Below are 18,429 nucleotides of genomic sequence, written 5' to 3'. Positions count from 1 at the left end.
GACAAAGATCGTACTTTTTGGAGAAATGTCCTCTGGTCTGATGAAACAAAAATAGAACTGTTTGGCCATAAAGACCATCGTTATGTTTAGAGGAAAAAGTGGGAGGCTTGGAAGCCGAAGAACACCATCCCAAACGTGAAGCACGGGGGTGGCAGCATCATGTTGTGGGGGTGCTTTGCTGCAGGAGGGACTGGTGCACTTCACAAAATAGATGGCTTCATGAGGGAGGAAAATGATGTGAAGCAACATCTCAAGACATCAGTCAGGAAGTTAAAGCTTGGTCGCAAATGGGTCTTCCAAATGGACAATGACCCCAAGCATACTTACAAAGTTGTGGCATAATGGCTTAAGGACAACAAAGTCAAGGTATTGGAGTGGACATCATAAAGCCCTGACCTCAATCCTATAGGACATTTGGGGGCAGATCTGAAAAAGCTTGTGCGAGAAAGGAGGCCTACAAACCTGACTCAGTTACACAAGCTCTGTCAGGAGGAATGGGCCAAAATTCACCCAACTTATTGTGGGAAGCTTGTGGAAGGCTACCCAAAACGTTTGACCCATGTTAAACAATTTAAAGGACAATGCTACCAAATACTAATTGAGTGTATGTAAACTTCTGACCCACTGGGAAAGTGATGAAAGAAATAAAAGCTGAAATAAATCATTCTCTCTACTATTATTCTGAAATGTCACATTCTTAAAATAAAGTGGTGATCCTTTCTGACCTAAGACAGGGAATTTTTACGAGGATTAAATGTCAGGAATTGTGAAAAACTGAGTTTAAATGTATTTGGCTAAGGCGTATGTAAACTTCCAACTTCAACTGTATTCAAATTGTATTGTGCTGCAAAGTGGGATTCAAATGTACTATTATTTTGTTTTTAAAGATGAATAGAAATTAAATAACTAAAATATAGTCGTTGCGTAAGTATTCAGCTCCCTGAGTGAATACATGTTAGAAACACCTTTGGCAGCACTCAGCAGTGAGCGTTCTTGGATGGACTGTGCAGTATCAGCCCTTTACTCTTTTCAGAACTCTTCAAGCTCCTTCAAGATGTTGGGGATCATGGATAGACAGCAATTTTCAAATCTTGCCATAGGTTTTCAATCAGATTTAAGTCAAAACTCAGAAACATTCACTGTCTTCTTGGTAAACACCAGGGATTATTTGGCCTTGTGTGTAGGTTATTGTCCTGCTGAAAGGTGAATTCATCTCCCAGTGTGTGTTGGAAAGCAGATGAAGCAGGTTTTTCTCTAGGATTTTTACTGTGCTTAGCTCCATCCCATTTAATTTTATCCTGAAAAACTCCCCAGTTTTTGCCGATGTCAAGCAAACCCATACCATGATGCAGCCACTTGAAAATAAGGAGACCGTTACTCAGTGATGTGTTGTATAGGATTACAAACATAAGGCTTTGCATTTAGGCCAAAAAGTGCATTTCTTTTCTTATTTTTTGTCAGTATTACTTTGGTGCCTTGTTAAACACAGGATGCTTGTTTTGTAGCATTTCTATTCAGTATATTTGTACTCTTATTTTCACGCTGTCCTTCAAGTCATTATTGTGGAGTTGCTACAATGTTGTTGATCCATCCTCAGTTTTCTCCCATCAAAGCCATTGAACTCTGCAACTGTGGCCAATGGCCTCATGGAGCAGTTCATTCCTTTCCTGCAGCTCAGTTCAGAAGGATGACTGTATCTTTGATGTGTCTGGGTGGTTTAATATATAATCCACAGCATAGTTATTAACTTGACCATGCTTAAAGAGATATTCAATGTCTGATTTGTTATTGTTACCCATCTACCAATCACTGCCCTTCTATATCTGTCACGACTCCTACCGAAGGTGACTCCCCTTCCTGTTCAGGTGGTGCTCGGCGGTCATCGTCACCGGCCTACTAGCTGCCACTGATCCTTTTTTCCCCCTTGTCTGTTTATTAGTTACAGCTGTGTTTAATTAGGTTTATTAGTGGGGCTTTATTATCCAGCCGGCCCGCCTACTGGGTGGGCGGGATTATTCTCTGTGTAGGTCACGGTTGTCCGTGTATGTGTGTATTTTCTGGACTGTTTAGTTCCCCGTGTTTTGGGGCATTTGTTTGGGTTGGCGTCGGTTTCACCTGTGTGGTGAATTAAAAGTATCGCTACCCTGAACTCTCTGTTTCCTGCGCCTGACATCTTCCTCCGCTACACCCCGGGCATTACAATATCAGGCTTTAATGAATCTGTCAACCCCTATTATTTTACACAGAGTGAGTCCATGTAACTTATTACATGATTTGTTAAGCCACATTTTACTCCTCCATTTTAGATATCAAATTTGTTTTAATAAAAAAAACATTTTAAATTCCACTTTGACATTACAGAGTATTTAGAGGAGAATGTTGACCAATTTTTTCTCTCGATTAAATCAATTGTAATCCCATTTGTAATACAATAAATTGTGAATAAATCCAAGGGTATGAATCCTTTTGCAATGCACCGTAGCTGTTCACTTTTCACAACATTGTGTGCAACTTTGTGCTGAGGTAAAATCAGCACTTGCTGTCAGGTTGTCTCAATGTTGTTCTTGTTTCTTCTTCTACCTCTTCCATTCCCAACGTGATTCAGCCATTGTTTTTTTTATTCAGGACAGTGTTATTGTACCTTCAGATAGTCTTAGAATCCCTCTCTAGCTGCATCGTACACTTAATTTGGACTCTCATATCCCATTGGATCTACAGTAAATCCTCCTGAGTATTAACATATATTCAGAGTGCTTTGAACTAAATCCCATTTAAGGATACTGTGATATGTTTGGTGGTTGTTGGGATTTATTAATTGGTCTTTTGTTAAGAGCGTCAAAAATGCTCAACGGCAGCTTTAAAATTAGAATGTGTACAGTTGAAGTCGGAAGTTTACATACACCTTAGCCAAAAACATTTAAACACAGTTTTTTACAATTCCTGACATTTAATCCTCGTAAAAATTCCCTGTCTTAGGTCAGTTAGGATTCATGCATGATTCATATATGACATGCATAAGACCAACATGCAAGGAATTAAATAATAATAATAATAATTATTATATTAACTCTACTTCTGCATGCTTTGTAAATCAAATAAAGGTTTATTGGTCTCTTACACAGTTTAGCAGATATAATAGCGGGAGCAGCAACATGCTTATGTTACTAGCTCCTAACAATGCAGTAGAATGTCCAACAAGTTCACAAATATTTGACATTATACTGCATTGTTAGGAGCTAGTAACATAAGCATGTGGCTTCTCCTGCTATAATATGTGCTAAACTGTGTAAGTTTTACGGTTTTCTTCTATCTCCTCCTCTGAAGAGGAAGTGTAGCAAGGCTCGGACCAAAATGCAGCGTGGTAATTTTGATACATGTTTAATAACGAATAAACACGAACAATACAAAACAAGAACCGTACTGTGAAAACCGAAACAGCCTATACTGGTGCAAACTAACACAGAATATGGCTACCTAAATATGGTTCCCAATCAGAGACAACAATAAACACCTGCCTCTGATTGAGAACCACTCCAGACAGCCATAGACTATTCTAGATAACCCTACTATATCACAATCCCAATACCTACAAAAAAAAACAAGACAAAACACACCACATAATAAACCCATGTCACACCCTGGCCTGACCAAAATAATAAAGAAAACAAAAAATACTAAGACCAGGGCGTGACAGTAAGCAACCAATAAACTGTTATTTGATTCTAACCAACTTGCGAAAACTATAGTTTCTTAACAAGAAATTTGTGAAGTGTTTGAAAAAATAGTTTTAATGACTCCAACCTGTGTAGCAGAACATCTGATTGCCCACCTCAACAACAGCCCCTTCACATTACACTCCATGCAGTTTGGCTTCAGAGCGAAACACTCCACAAAAACGGCCAACTGCTTTCTTCTGGAAAATGTGAAGTCCAAGATGGACAAAGGGTGCGTTGTTGGGGCAGTGTTTCTGGACCTAAGGAAGGCTTTTGATACTGTTAACCATGAGATTCTCATCACAAAATTGTCCAAGTTCAACTTTTCCCCTGATGCCTTGAGATGGATGAAATCATACCTTGAAGGCAGAACTCAGTGTGTCAGAGTGAGCAATGAGCTGTCGCCCACTCTTAGCTATGATGTGGGAGGGCCCCAAGGGTCAATACTGGTGCCCCTCCTGTTCAGCCTGTACATTAAGGATCTGCCTTCTGTCTGTACTGGGTCTGAAGTTCAAATGTGTGCAGATGATACAGTGATATATGTGCATGCAAAGAGAAAACAACAAGCTGCACAAGAACTCACTACTGTAATGGTCCAGGTTACAAAGTGGCTCAGTGACTCGTGTTTGCATCTCAATGTGAAAAAAACTGTTTGCATGTTCTTCACAAAGAGGGAAACAGATGCTACTGAGCCAGATGTCTATGTGTCAGGGGAGAAGCTCCAGGAGGTATCTGATTTGAAGTACCTTGGCATCATACTTGATTCCAACCTCTCTTTTAAAAAGCATGTGAAAAAGGTAATTCAAATAACCAAGTTCAACCTAGCTAATTTCCGATTTATACAAAATTGTTTGACTACAGAGGTAGCAAAACTGTACTTCAAATCTATGATACTCCCCCACTTAACATACTGCTTGACTAGTTGGGCCCAAGCTTGCTGTACAACATTAAAACCTATTCAGTCTGTCTACAAACAGGCTCTCAAAGTACTTGATAGGAAGCCCAATAGCCATCATCACTGTTACATCCTCAGAAAGCATGAGCTCCTGAGTTGGGAAAATCTTGTGCAATACACCGACGCATGTCTTGTATTCAAGATCCTAAATGGCCCGGCTCCTCCTCCACTCAGTATTTTTGTTAAACAGAAAACCCAAACATATGGCAGCAGATCCACAAGGTCTGCCATGAGAGGTGACTGTATAGTTCCCTTAAGGAAAAGCACCTTTAGGAAATCCTCTTTCTCTGTGAGAGCTTCCCATGTCTGGAATACACTGCCATCAGACACACATACCTGCACCACCTATCACACTTTCACAAAATGCTTGAATACATGGCTAAAGGTCAATCAGATTTGTGAACATAATCCCTAGTTCCATGTTGTCTGTAGCTTGTGAGGTGTGGAAACACTTTGTTGCTTTTATGAATTTTGTCTTGCTGCTTTTTGTTCTATGTTGCTCTGTCTGTATGCTACGTCTTGCTTGTTCTATGTTGCTCTGTCTGTATGCTACGTCTTGCTTGTCCTATGTTGCTCTGTCTTGCTTGTCCTATGTTGCTCTGAGTGTGCTCACTGCTCAATGATATTGTCATTGTTTTTAAATAACCTGCCCAGGGACTGCGGTTGAAAATTAGCCAGCTGGCTAAAACCGACACTTTTACTGAATCGTTGATTATTTTTATTTGACCTTTATTTAACTAGGCAAGTCAGTTAAGAACAAATTCTTATTTTCAATGACTGCCTAGGAACAGTGGGTTAACTGCCTGTTCAGGGGCAGAACGAAAGATTCGTACCTTGTCAGCTCGGGGGTTTGAACTTGCAACCTTCCGGTTACTAGTCCAACGCTCTAACCACTAGGCTACCCTGTTGCCGATTAATGGGCACTGTCCCTGTAAAAATAAAATAAACTCAAACTCAAACTCAAACCTAAGTGTATGTAAACTCGGACTTTAACTGTATGTGTATTAGAATATGTATGTGTATTAAAATATGTATTAGAATATGTATGTGTATTAAAATATGTATTAGAATATGTATGTGTATTAAAATATGTATTAGAATATGTATGTGTATTAAAATATGTATTAGAATATGTATGTGTATTAAAATATGTATTAGAATATGTATGTGTATTAAAATATGTATTAGAATATGTATGTGTATTAAAATATGTATTAGAATATGTATGTGTATTAAAAAATGTATTAGAATATGTATGTGTATTAAAATATGAATTAGAATATGCATGTGTATTAAAATATGTATTAGAATATGCATGTGTATTAAAATGTGTAGTATACTATATATGTGTATTAACATGTGTATGTGTATTAAAATGTGTATTATACTATATATGTGTATTAACATGTGTATGTGTATTAAAATGTGTATTATACTATATATGTGTATTAACATGTGTATGTGTATTAAAATGTATATTATAATATGTATATACACGTGTATTAAGTGTGTAGTAAGTGTGTATGTGTATTGAAATGTATTGACATGTGAATTAGAATATGCATGTGTATTAAAATGTATAGTATAATATATGTATTAGAAGGTGTATTATAATATATGTGTATTAAACTGTGTATTAGAATATGTATGCTCAAGAGCTCTGATAACAATGCATTTGGCTTCCCTGGAAAATCCTGATTCAAGTTCTCAGACACAGCGACTGTATTCTTCAGATGTCATCCTCGACCAGAATTGGATAGCCAGACTCACAAAGTTAACCAGTTGCATCTCTAGGGGCGCTATTTCATTTTTGGATAAAAAACGTTCCCGTTTTAAGCGCGATATTTTGTCACGAAAAGATGCTCGTGCATGCATCTTCTTGACAGTTTTGGAAAGAAAACACTCTGAAGTTTCAGAATCTGCAAAGATTTTGTCTGTAAGTGCCCCAGAACTCATTCTACAGGCGAAACCAAGATGATACGTCAAACAGGAAATGAGCAGAATTTCTGAAGCTCTGTTTTCTAATGTCTCCTTATATGGCTGTGAATGCGACAGGAATAAGCTTAGACCTTCTGCCGTTTCCCCAAGATGTCGGCAGCATTGTGACGTATTTGTAGGCATATCATTGGAAGATTGGCCATAAGAGACTACATTTTCCAGGGGTCCGCCCGGTGTCCTTTGTCTAAATTTGTGCGTAATCTTCAGGTGCGGGCATTTTCTCCTGGGATTCAGGAGAGAAAGCACACTTCCACGAACGATATATCATCGAAGAGATATTTGAAAAACACCTTGAGGATTGATTCTAAACAACGTTTGCCATGTTTTCAGTCGATATTATGGAGTTAATTTGGAAAAAAGTTCGCGTTTTGAGGACTGAATTTTCGTTTTTTTTGGTAGCCAAATGTGATGTACAAAACGGAGCTATTTCTAATACACAAAGAATCTTTTTGGAAGAACTGAGCATCTGCTATCTAACTGAGAGTCTCCTCATTGAAAACATCAGAAGTTCTTCAAAGGTAAATTATTTTATTTGAAGGCTTTTATGTTTTTGTTGAAATGTTGCGTGCTGGATGCTAACGCTAATGCTAACGCTAAATGCTACGCTAGCTAGCTACTTTTACACAAATTATTGTTTTCCTATGGTTGAGAAGCATATTTTGAAAATCTGAGATGACAGTGTTGTTTACAAAAGGCTAAGCTTGAGAGATGGCATATTTATTTCATTTCATTTGCGATTTTCATGAATAGTTAACGTTGCGTTATGGTAATGAGCTTGAGTCTGTATTCACGATCCCGGATCCGGGATGGGGAGATCAGAAAGGTTAAAACCCAATGACAAAATCCTACCTGTCTTTTCCCGTTTCATTTTTGAAGAGCTCGTCAAACTCCAGCATCTTGAGGGGGGAGATGACGTAGACCTTGAGCTTGGGAAGCAGCTGGTTGATCAGACGCAGATTGTTGAAGACCCTGCCCTTGCCGTCGCGCCGCATGGAGCTGGTGGGTCCCCAGAAGAGGAAGACAGAGTCCTGGTTGGTGTTGAGCAGCTCCTGCCGTCTCTGCAGCACCCTCTGCACGCTGGAGTGGGCGATGACGCGCAGGCTAGTGCGCCTGCCCACATCCTGTTTGAAATTGTTTCCGTTTGGGGCATTGTTCATGCGGATGACGCATTCGGTGCGGTCAATTTCGTCTCCTCGGTTGCTGCCAGTAAGGTGGCCCGAGCTGGACACCAGGGCACAGCAGTTACAGTGCATCCTCAGAGGCTGGGGGGGGGGGGGGGGGGGTCAGTAGGTCAAAGATGGTATAGTACAGTGAGGTCAGGGTTTACACAGGCCCTTAAACAAAATAAAAAAATGCACGCTTCCTTCTTTCCTTGCCCTGAAATGTTGTGGCTAACAGCATTGGACAAGTGAATGCACGGTACCCACCACATTGCTCAAGCTTATCAGAAGGCAGATGAGAAAGAAGGATGCATGTTTGAAGTTTTCAAACAGAATCTGCACTCTCTGGGGCCGAGCAAAGCACAAAGGGTCTTCTACAGGAATCACACAATCCATTATCATTCAATAGAATTTGAGACCATATTCACCGAGGACATTTTGCCTGAGTATCTTCCTATGCCTTTAACAAAATAACTACAAGTGTTTAAAAGTGAATGAAATTCTCCCTCTCTGTCATCGAGGTCAATGGACACATGGAGAAGTGAGATCCATGGCATTAGATTCAAATCTCCCTGCCAAGAGGAAAACTGTTTTTCCCAAAATCCAATAGCACAATCAATACCCTCTACAGCAAAGAGTAGAAGGCTAGGCAAAAGGGCATCCATCTCTAATAGTAAAAACCCTGAGACCCTCTCATGAATTATTCTAAGGCTAAATGCAGAGGTCCATTGTCATTCAGAGCTATACTCTGGGCTTCATGCTTGAGTGTGGCCTGTGCGGGTTGTGCGTACATTCATATACTGTATACATACAGGTGAGATTACCGACTTCACTGCCTCACTGCCTCCTGATCCCATTCTACTGTTTACACATCTCTTCCTTTAATCTCTGTGATTCCACACATATTAATTAACAGGGGAAACTTAGAGGAAATGGAGATGGCCCTGAGCACGATGTGGGAAGTGTGTGTGAAGACACAGAAGACAATGAAGACAGAAGATAATGCAGTCAGAAGATAACGAAGACAGAAGATAACGAAGACAGATGATAACGAAGACAGAAGATAAAGAAGACAGAAGATAACTAAGACAGAAGATAACGAAGACAGAAGATAACGAAGACAGAAGATAACGAAGACAGAAGATAACGAAGACAGAAGATAACGAAGACAGACTATAAAGAAGACAGAAGATAAAGAAGACAGAAGATAACGAAGACAGAAGATAAAGAAGACAGACTATAAAGAAGACAGAAGATAATGAAGCCAGAAGATAACGAAGACAGTAAATAACGAAGACAGACTATAACGAAGACAGAAGATAACGAAGACAGACTATAAAGAAGACAGAAGACAACGAAGACAGAAGATAACGAAGACAGAAGATAACGAAGACAGATTATAAAGAAGACAGACTATAAAGAAGACAGAAGATAACGAAGACAGAAGATAACGAAGACAGAAGATAACGAAGACAGACTATAAAGAAGACAGAAGATAACGAAGACAGAAGATAACGAAGACAGAAGATAACGAAGACAGAAGATAACGAAGACAGAAGATAATGAAAACAGAAGATAATGAAGACAGAAGATAACGAAGACAGAAGATAACGAAGACAGAAGATAACAAAGACAGAAGATAATGAAGACAGAAGATAATGAAGACAGAAGATAATGAAGACAGAAGATAACGAAGACAGAAGATAACGAAGAAGAAAAAAAGTCAGGAAGTTTTGGGCGGAGCCAGAAAGTTGGCTTTCAGAAATATTACAATGTAAACTTACTTTTAATCCATCTGTCTGCATATTTAAAGACATGGCATATGGAGGTTTAGTGAGATACCAAATGGGCTGGATGATTCTCTTTATCACCCATCTTGAAAAAACGTATACTAAAAAAGTGGAAATCAATCAATCCGACATCATTAACACAATGGAAAAATCAAATGATTTATTATTAAAATATTCAAAATGCATGGACGACGACGAAATAAAAAAAAATGGATACAATTTAAGGCCAAATGACAAATAATAATGCAGGCAATAGGAATGGGGGTATGAGCATGTGGGTCTGGGCAGATGAGATTTAGTGATTGTTTGTGTTCGTCTGTAAAATGCTGTTCTTATGTATAAGTTTGTATATCGATAAAAAATAAAATAATAATTATAAAAAATAATTATATTAAAAAATATATAGTAATAATAATGAAATCCCTGCAGGCCGAGGTTGTCTTTTCTGTCCCGGTGCGTCCGGATGAGCGATTAGGGTACTCCTATCATGGTAACATTTCAAACTTCAAACTATAGCCTTTTTCCTAGCAATAGTGTGGATATATCGTTCCTTTGTGCTAGCCAAACATCCTACAAGTAGACAAGAAAGAATTACACACCCCACCACACGATTATAGCCAATCTCTTGCCATGCTATGAAAATAGCTAGGGAAGACATATCTTCTTTCTTCTTAATGTTTGCAGATATGGAACACACACTGGCCATGGCAAGACAAACCAATCTTCTTACTAATTCCTACTTAATGCGATACAATGCAATACAATAAAATGATGTCAGACGTGCAATTCATGTTGGTTTAGTTCCATTATTCTCCCTGTCGGTAGGTCTTCATGCATGTCACTTCTGCTGAAGCGCAACAGTTTTCTCCTGGTAGCTTATTCGCATCTCTGAGGCTGTGCTGCTTTCTTTGTCTGAACTGACTATGTTTATCTGTGAACATTTCCCAGCACATTCATTTCTCCTCTGACAAGTCAAGAAATCAGATTGATATTTGGATTTGACATGACGGAATTGTTTTTTATATATTTTTTTAAACGTTAAGGAATATCAGGGCAGCAAATGCAGACATTGCCCAAGCAATAACATTCAACTCTATTAATGTATCGTACTTGTGGCCTGGAGCATCAGGGAAATTCTCCCAGTAATAAAAGTGTTTTTGCAAGGAAGACTAAATTGTCTTTGACAGTCTATGCCCAGAGCTTCTGTCAGCTCAATGATTCTATGTGGAAACAGCAATGACTTATCAACCTTCATTCTGAGGAAAAGGTTGAAACTGAGAATCTTTAAGAGGGGAAACCTCATCAAAAAGGATTCTCAAACAACACTGTTGTGAATCCGTGTGAGCAGAGCCCTTTTCCCAGGACAACTAGCTTATCAGTAGTAGTCATCTTGTTATGGGCTAGGTTGAACTTATGTGTTACAAATAGACAAATGGGACAGTACAGAAGGAGACGGTCTCTGTCGTGCAAGTATGTCTGCAAGGGTTGTATAAACATGTTTTGCACAAGTGGATGGAAAGCATCTGTCTGGTTTAGGACAAAGTCGCGGTTGAGTTACTGTTCAGCAAGTTCTAGTTTCTGTACGAAATGGGGAGAATGCAGTCAACGTCGAAGTGAAAATATCAGGATGCAGAGGCATACAGTCCTTCCTGGGCCATTTCCCTTTATATATGAAGAACTGTGTGACTTTGCTATTCAGCTGAAGCATCCAGGTGGGTGAATAAATCTGGTTTTTAGTTTTGTCAGTCTCCACCTGTATCTGATTATATTTTCATCATTTAGCAGACACTCTTATCAAGCGAGACTTACAGTAGCGAGGGCATACATTTTCTTCAAACAGGTGCCCAGCGGGAATTGAACCTACAACCCTGCTGTTGCAACCACCATGCTCTACCAACTGAGCCACACGTGACCATAATAGACTAGAACCTAACATCACATTATTGAATCAAATGTTGTTACATAGATTCATCATTATGGAAGTTTCCTGATTTAAGCCTTAAAATTAAACTAAATGTAATAATAATTGAGCAGATCGATGCATTTTCAACATGTTCGTTTTAAATGTGCTACATTATGAACCAATTTCAATCACAGGATCTGCTGAGGTGAGAACGGCTAATAATAATGGCCAGAATGGAACAAATGGAATGGCATCAAACTCCTAGAAACCATGTGTTTGATGTATTTGATACCATTCCATCTATTTCACTCCAATCATTGGAACAAGCCCATTCTCCCCAAATTAAGGTGCCACCAACCTCCTGTGATGTTCAATATGAGCACACCTCCCTACAGTATGCCGTAGGAAACTTGACTAATACGACCGTCTGTCTCACACATCATTCATAAAAGGAAACGATTCGTATTCCACTCAAACTGTATGTCCGAAATGGCACCATATTCCCTATATAGTGCACTACTTTTGACCAGGTCCCATAGGAAATAGGGAGACATTTAGGATACAGTCCCAGAGTTGGAATGGTAGTGGGACGTTGGCAGGTTCAGACTTCATATAACTCTAACGTGGAGTATATTAGATTAGCTGAGCTACAATACATACAGTGGGGCAAAAAAGTATTTGGTCAGCCACCAATTGTGCAAGTTCTCCCACTTAAAAAGATGAGAGAGGCCTGTAATTTTCATCATAGGTACACTTCAACTATGACAGACAAAATTAGATTTTTTTTTCCAGAAAATCACATTGTAGGATTTTTTATGAATTTATTTGCAAATTATGGTGGAAAATAAGTATTTGGTCACCTTTCTGGCTCTCACAGACCTCTCACTGTAACTTCTTCTTTAAGAGGCTCCTCTGTCCTCCACTCGTTACCTGTATTAATAGCACCTGTTTGAACTTGTTATCAGTATAAAAGACACCTGTCCACAACCTCAAACAGTCACACTCCAAACTCCACTATGGCAAAGACCAAAGAGCTGTCAAAGGACACCAGAAACAAAATTGTAGACCTGCACCAGGCTGGGAAGACTGAATCTGCAATAGGTAAGCAGCTTGGTTTGAAGAAATCAACTGTGGGAGCAATTATTAGGAAATGGAAGACATACAAGACCACTGATAATCTCCCTTGATCTGGGGCTCCACGCAAGATCTCACCCCGTGGGGTCAAAATGATCACAAGAACGGTGAGCAAAAATCCCAGAAACACACGGGGGGACCTAGTGAATGACCTGCAGAGAGCTGGGACCAAAGTAACAAAGCCTACCATCAATAACACACTACGCCGCCAGGGACTCAAATCTTGCAGTGCCAGACGTGTCCCCCTGCTTAAGCCAGTACATGTCCAGGCCCGTCTGAAGTTTGCTAGAGAGCATTTGGATGATCCAGAAGAAGATTGGGAGAATGTCATATGGTCAGATGAAACCAAAATATAACTTTTTGGTAAAAACTTAACTCGTCGTGTTTGGAGGACAAAGAATGCTGAGTTGCATCCAAAGAACACCATACCTACTGTGAAGCATGGGGGTGGAAACATCATGCTTTGGGGCTGTTTTTCTGCAAAGGGACCAGGACGACTGATCCGTGTAAAGGAAATAATGAATGAGGCCATGTATCGTGAGATTTTGAGTGAAAACCTCCTTCCATCAGCAAGGGCATTGAAGATGAAACGTGGCTGGGTCTTTCAGCATGACAATGATCCCAAACACACTGCCTGGGCAACGAAGGAGTGGCTTCGTAACGAAGGAGTGGCTTCGACATTTTTATTTCTATACTGAACAAAAATATGAACGCAACATGCAACAATTTAAAAGTGTCACATCTTCCCCTGCTCCTCCCCTCCGGCATACGACTTCGCTAGAATGCTAACCATGGGTCCTGGGATTCATCTTACGCACACCTGGCATTCTTCATTACGCACACCTGGCACTCTTCATTATGCACACCTGGCACTCTTCATTACGCACAGCTGTTAATCATTATGACTCACACCTGGACTTTGTTCTTGTGTCCTGTCTTGTAGCCACATGGAATTGTCTCGTTTCTGGTTTTGTTATTTATTAAACGTTTCACCTGCACTTGCTTCCTGACTCAGAGCTCCATTATTACACAAAGATTTTACTGAGTTACAGTTCATATAAGGAAATCAGTCAATTTAAATAAATTCATAAGGCCCTAATCTATGGATTTCACATGACTGGGAATACAGACATGCATCTGTTGGTCACAGATACCTTTAACAAAAAGGTAGGGGTGTGGATCAGAAAACCAGTCAGTATCTGGTGTGACCATTTGCCTCATGCAGAGTGACACATCTCCTTCACATAAAGTTGATCTTCCATGGCTGTGCAAAGTTTATAATGGCGGGAACTGGAACACGTTGTAGTCCACATCGATCCAAAGCATCCCAAACATGCTTAATGGGAGACATGTCTGGTCAGTAAGCAGGCCATGAAAGAACTGGGATTTGTTCAACTTTCAGGAATTGTGTACAGAACCTTATGACATGAGGCTGTGCATTATCATGCTGAAACATGAGGTGATGGCAGCGGATGAATGGCACGACAATGGGCCTCAGGAACTCGTCACGGTATCTCTGTGCATTGAAATTGCCATCACAGACTATGCCAAGGAGATGGGTAAAATTACTGTGACTATGCCTGTCAGCTGATCTACGCATGGTCTGAAAACGCGGCCTTGAATACCGTCCAGCCTCACGGCCTTGCAAGTGTTGACTTGATCACGTCGACCTCGGAGAGCGAGATCACCCAGTCCTCTGGGTCAATGGGGGCCCTCACGTATGGTACGGTGTTGTTATTGTCGAAGCCTGCATAAAATGCGTTAAGTTCACCTGGAACAAAGACATTGTTGGGCAGATCACGGCTGGGTCTTCTCTAGTCCCCTCCTGTACTCCCTGGCTGCATCACTGGCTGCATAGCTGCTTGGTATGGCAACAGCACCGCCCTCGTTTGCATGGCGCTACAGAGGGTGGTTGGGAAATCCCAGTGCATCACTGGGGCCACTCTGTATCAGGCGGTAGAAATGAAGGCCCGGAAAACTGTTAAGGGCTCCAGCCACCCAAGCCATAGACTGTTTTCTCTGCTTCCGCATTGCAAGCGGTACCGGTGCATCAAGTCTGACACCAAAAGGCTCATGAACAGCTTCTATCCCCAAGTGATAACACTGATAAATAGCTAACAGAATGGCTACACAGACTATCTTGTATTATTTATTTTAATGCACACTCACAGGACTCTACAGACGCACACTGACACTCCAACACACATTTATACGGAGTCTACACACTCACTCACATTCAATCCTTATATACACTGCTGCTACTCTGTTTATCATATATCCTGATGCCTAGTCACCTTAGCGCTATACACATCTACCTCTATCACTCCAGTATCCCTGCACATTGTTAATTTGGTATTGGAACAGACCCTGTATATAGCTTCTTACTTTCCTGACTCAAGTAAAAGTGAAAGTCACCCAGTAAAATACTACTTGAGTAAAAGTCTAAAAGTATTTGGTTTTAAATATACTTAAGTATCGAAAGTAAATGTAATTGCAAAAATATACTTAAATATCAAAAGTAAAAGTATAAATCATTGCAAATTACCTATATTTAGAAAACCAGACGGCACAATTTTCTTGTTTTTAATTTATTTACAGATAGTCGGGGGCACTCTCCAACACTCAGACATAAACAAAGCATTTGTGTTTAGTGAGTCCACCTGTCACGTTCTGACCCTAGTTCTTGTGTTATTCCTTTGTTTTAGTTGGTCAGGATGTGAGTTGGCTGGGTATTCTATGTTTTGGGTTTCTAGGTTGGGTTTCTTGTTTGGCTTGATATGGTTCTCAATCAGAGGCAGGTGTTAGTCATTGTCTCTGATTGGGAACCATATTTAGGTAGCCTGTTTTCTGTTGGGGTTTGTGGGTGGTTATTTTCAGTGTTTTTGTGTCTGCACCAGATAGAACTGTTTCGGTTGTCGTTTTGTATTTTTGAAGTGTTCAGTTGTTTATTAAAAAGATGAACACTAACCACGCTGCGCTTTGGTCCTCTCTATCTCCAGACGACAACCGTTACACCACAAGATCAGATGACCAGGGATGTTCTTTTGAGAAGTGTGTGAATTGGACCATTTTCCTGTCCTGCTAAGCATTCATCATGCAAAAAGTACTTTTGAGTGTCAGGGAAAATGTATGGAGTAAAAAGTGCATCATTTTCTTTAGGAATGTAGTGGAGTAAAAGTTGTCAACAATATAAATACTCAATGTAAAGAACAGATACACAGAAAATGACTTAAGTACTTTACACCACTGCTTGTGCGCATGATATTAAAACGTGAAACATAAACTGCAGGTTTCCACTTAGATCCAAGATATAGAACACAGTTGCCTCTCAGTGATGATATTCATTGCTTCCTGTCAACTTCCTGTCAGCCCTGTCTATCTATCAGTTCATGAAGAAGTGGTGCTCTTGGGTTAATGAGGACTGGGATCCTTTGAAAAATGTCTATCAGTGAGGAGGAAGTACAGCAGCACAGCCAATCGGTTACGTGTGTTAATGACATCCAGAGGATGATGTCCAATAAGGTTAGCCATGGTTCGGTTGAGCATTGATCTAGCTAGTATCTGTCTAGGCCTTTAGGTTATGTGGTTAACCTTTTCCTGCAGTGGTCTAAATCACAGTCACAAAGAGTGATTCTTGGTAGTATTAAACAAATCTACTTTTGGAACAAAAGTATATACCTCACACACATGGTTATGGGCTTAAAAAAATACGTTTTGATTTTGAGTTTGCACCCCAATATTACACTTTATATACATCATAGAAGACTGAAATATATTGATAAAGAAACAGTCTGGTTTAAAAAAAATATGATTTACTAATAATCTTTACTAATTTATTAATAATCTTTAAAATCTTTAATTAAAAAAGAAGGAAAAATATTAATAACATTCCACCCATGAGGCCAAAGAGGGCACTTTTGGTCATTGACTGCAGGAAAGGGCTACGATATCAGATTGATATCTTAGGCAGGAATACACTGATTCTCTTTGTTAGAAATTCTCTATGTACTAGTTTTTGTCTGGTGTTCTATAAAACTGGTAAAGGGCATCATTGACAGGCAGTCTCAAAAATAAGTCAGTTCTGCACTTCTGGTTTTCTTTGGTTATCTACATGTTTCTGTCTAGTTCTTATAATTACAGCATCAAAAAGGCTGGAATAATGAGTCATGAACCCACACACACGTGCGAAAACACACATGCACACACACACCTGACACACACGCACGCACGCACGCACACACACACACACACACACACAGACACACAAAGACTTGTATAGACACACACACACACACACACACACACACACACACAGACAGACTCACAAAGACACACACACACACAAAGACTTGCATAGACACACACACACACGTGTTAGCAGGGAGATTTACAGAAAAGACTGGTTTTGTGATTACCATGTGTAAAGGCCAGTGCAGATGGATGCTGCTCACTACTGTTTAAAGGTCAACATCTCTTTAACAGGAACAGGCAAAGCAACAGAGGAGTGGTGGAGGGAGAGGGGGTGAGAGGGATAGGGGAGGAGAGGGAGAGGGAGGATAGGAGAGAGAAGAGGTGAGTCAGAGGATGGAACTGTGATGTTGTCACTAAATGTATCTAGTCTACCGTGTGTGTGTGTGTGTGTGTGTGTGTGTGTGTTCATGCTTGTTTGTGTGTGGTACTCTGCAGCTATAATCAGATTGTCAATGCTGAGAAAGCAAGAGGGAGGGATATTCTCAGAAAAGAAGGCAGGCTCTGTGACAGAGAGAATGAGGAGAAAATAACACAATGGGAGGAGCATCGTGTAACGGCTGTCGTCGGATGAAGAAGGAGACCAAGGTGCAGCGTGGAAGGCGTTCATGATTTTTAATAAAAACTGAACACCGCAACAAAATAACAAAGTTGACCCAAATGAAACAGTTCTGTCAGGTGCAGACACTAAACAGAAAACAACTACCCACAAAACCCAACTGAAAAAGGACAACTTATATATGATCCCCAATCAGAGACAACGATAGACAGCTGCCTCTGATTGGGAACCACACCAACATAGAAATAAAGAAACTAGAATGTCCACCCTACTCACACCCTGGTCTAACCAAAATAGAGAATAAAAACCTCTCTATGGCCAGGGCGTGACCCACGATTCATTATAAAGTCTGATTAAGTAGATCAGAGATCAAACACTAAATTAATAACTGTGTTACTATATTTATTTGTATGCTAACTTTATCGGCACGGTTTAATAAAGTACTGGCATAAATTAGTCTTACTAAAATACTAAAATCAACGCCAACATCTACAGGGTATTGGGTGCACCAGTATTTGTCCATTAGAGATTTTGAGGAAGAGTAAGGAAAACTCTACAAGTTCGAAAATGCCACCTGAATTCGCTACAATTATTAATTATTAGTTCACTGATAAGTAATATCTTCTCACTTACAGTACCAGTCAAAAGTTTGGACACACCTACTCATTCAAGCGTTCTTCTTTATTTTTTTAACTATTTTCTACATTGTAGATTAATAATGAAGACATCAAAACTATGAAATAACAGATATGGAATCATGTAGTAACCAAAAAAGTGTTAAACAACTTTGAGATGCTTCAAAGTAGCCACCCTTTGCCTTGATGGCAGCTTTGCACACACTTGTCATTCTCTCAACAAGCTTCATGAGGTAGTCACCTGGGATGCATTTCAAATAACAGGTGTGTCTTGTTAAAAGTTAACTTGTGGAATTTCTATCCTTCTAATATGAGTTTGAGCCAATCAGTTGTG

General features: G+C 39.9%; 1 protein-coding gene across 1 annotated transcript in view; it reads right to left on the bottom strand.

Annotated features, from left to right (window-relative positions):
* The window catches only part of LOC110537039 (alpha-N-acetylgalactosaminide alpha-2,6-sialyltransferase 5), a 39,153-nt gene that overhangs the window by 7,672 nt on the left and 13,052 nt on the right, over window positions 1-18,429 (bottom strand). Inside the window, exon 3 of the mRNA XM_036944295.2 lies at window positions 7,516-7,928. Coding sequence (XP_036800190.1) covers window positions 7,516-7,928 — 413 coding nt within the window. The remainder of the gene's footprint in view (window positions 1-7,515; window positions 7,929-18,429) is intronic.

Source organism: Oncorhynchus mykiss, chromosome 1 (genome assembly GCF_057628025.1).
Source record: "Oncorhynchus mykiss isolate SJ-2025 chromosome 1, ASM5762802v1, whole genome shotgun sequence".
NCBI classification, from domain to species: Eukaryota; Metazoa; Chordata; class Actinopteri; order Salmoniformes; family Salmonidae; genus Oncorhynchus; species Oncorhynchus mykiss.
Note: the sequence above shows the minus strand (reverse complement) of the source record. Positions and strands in the feature narration are given on the sequence as shown.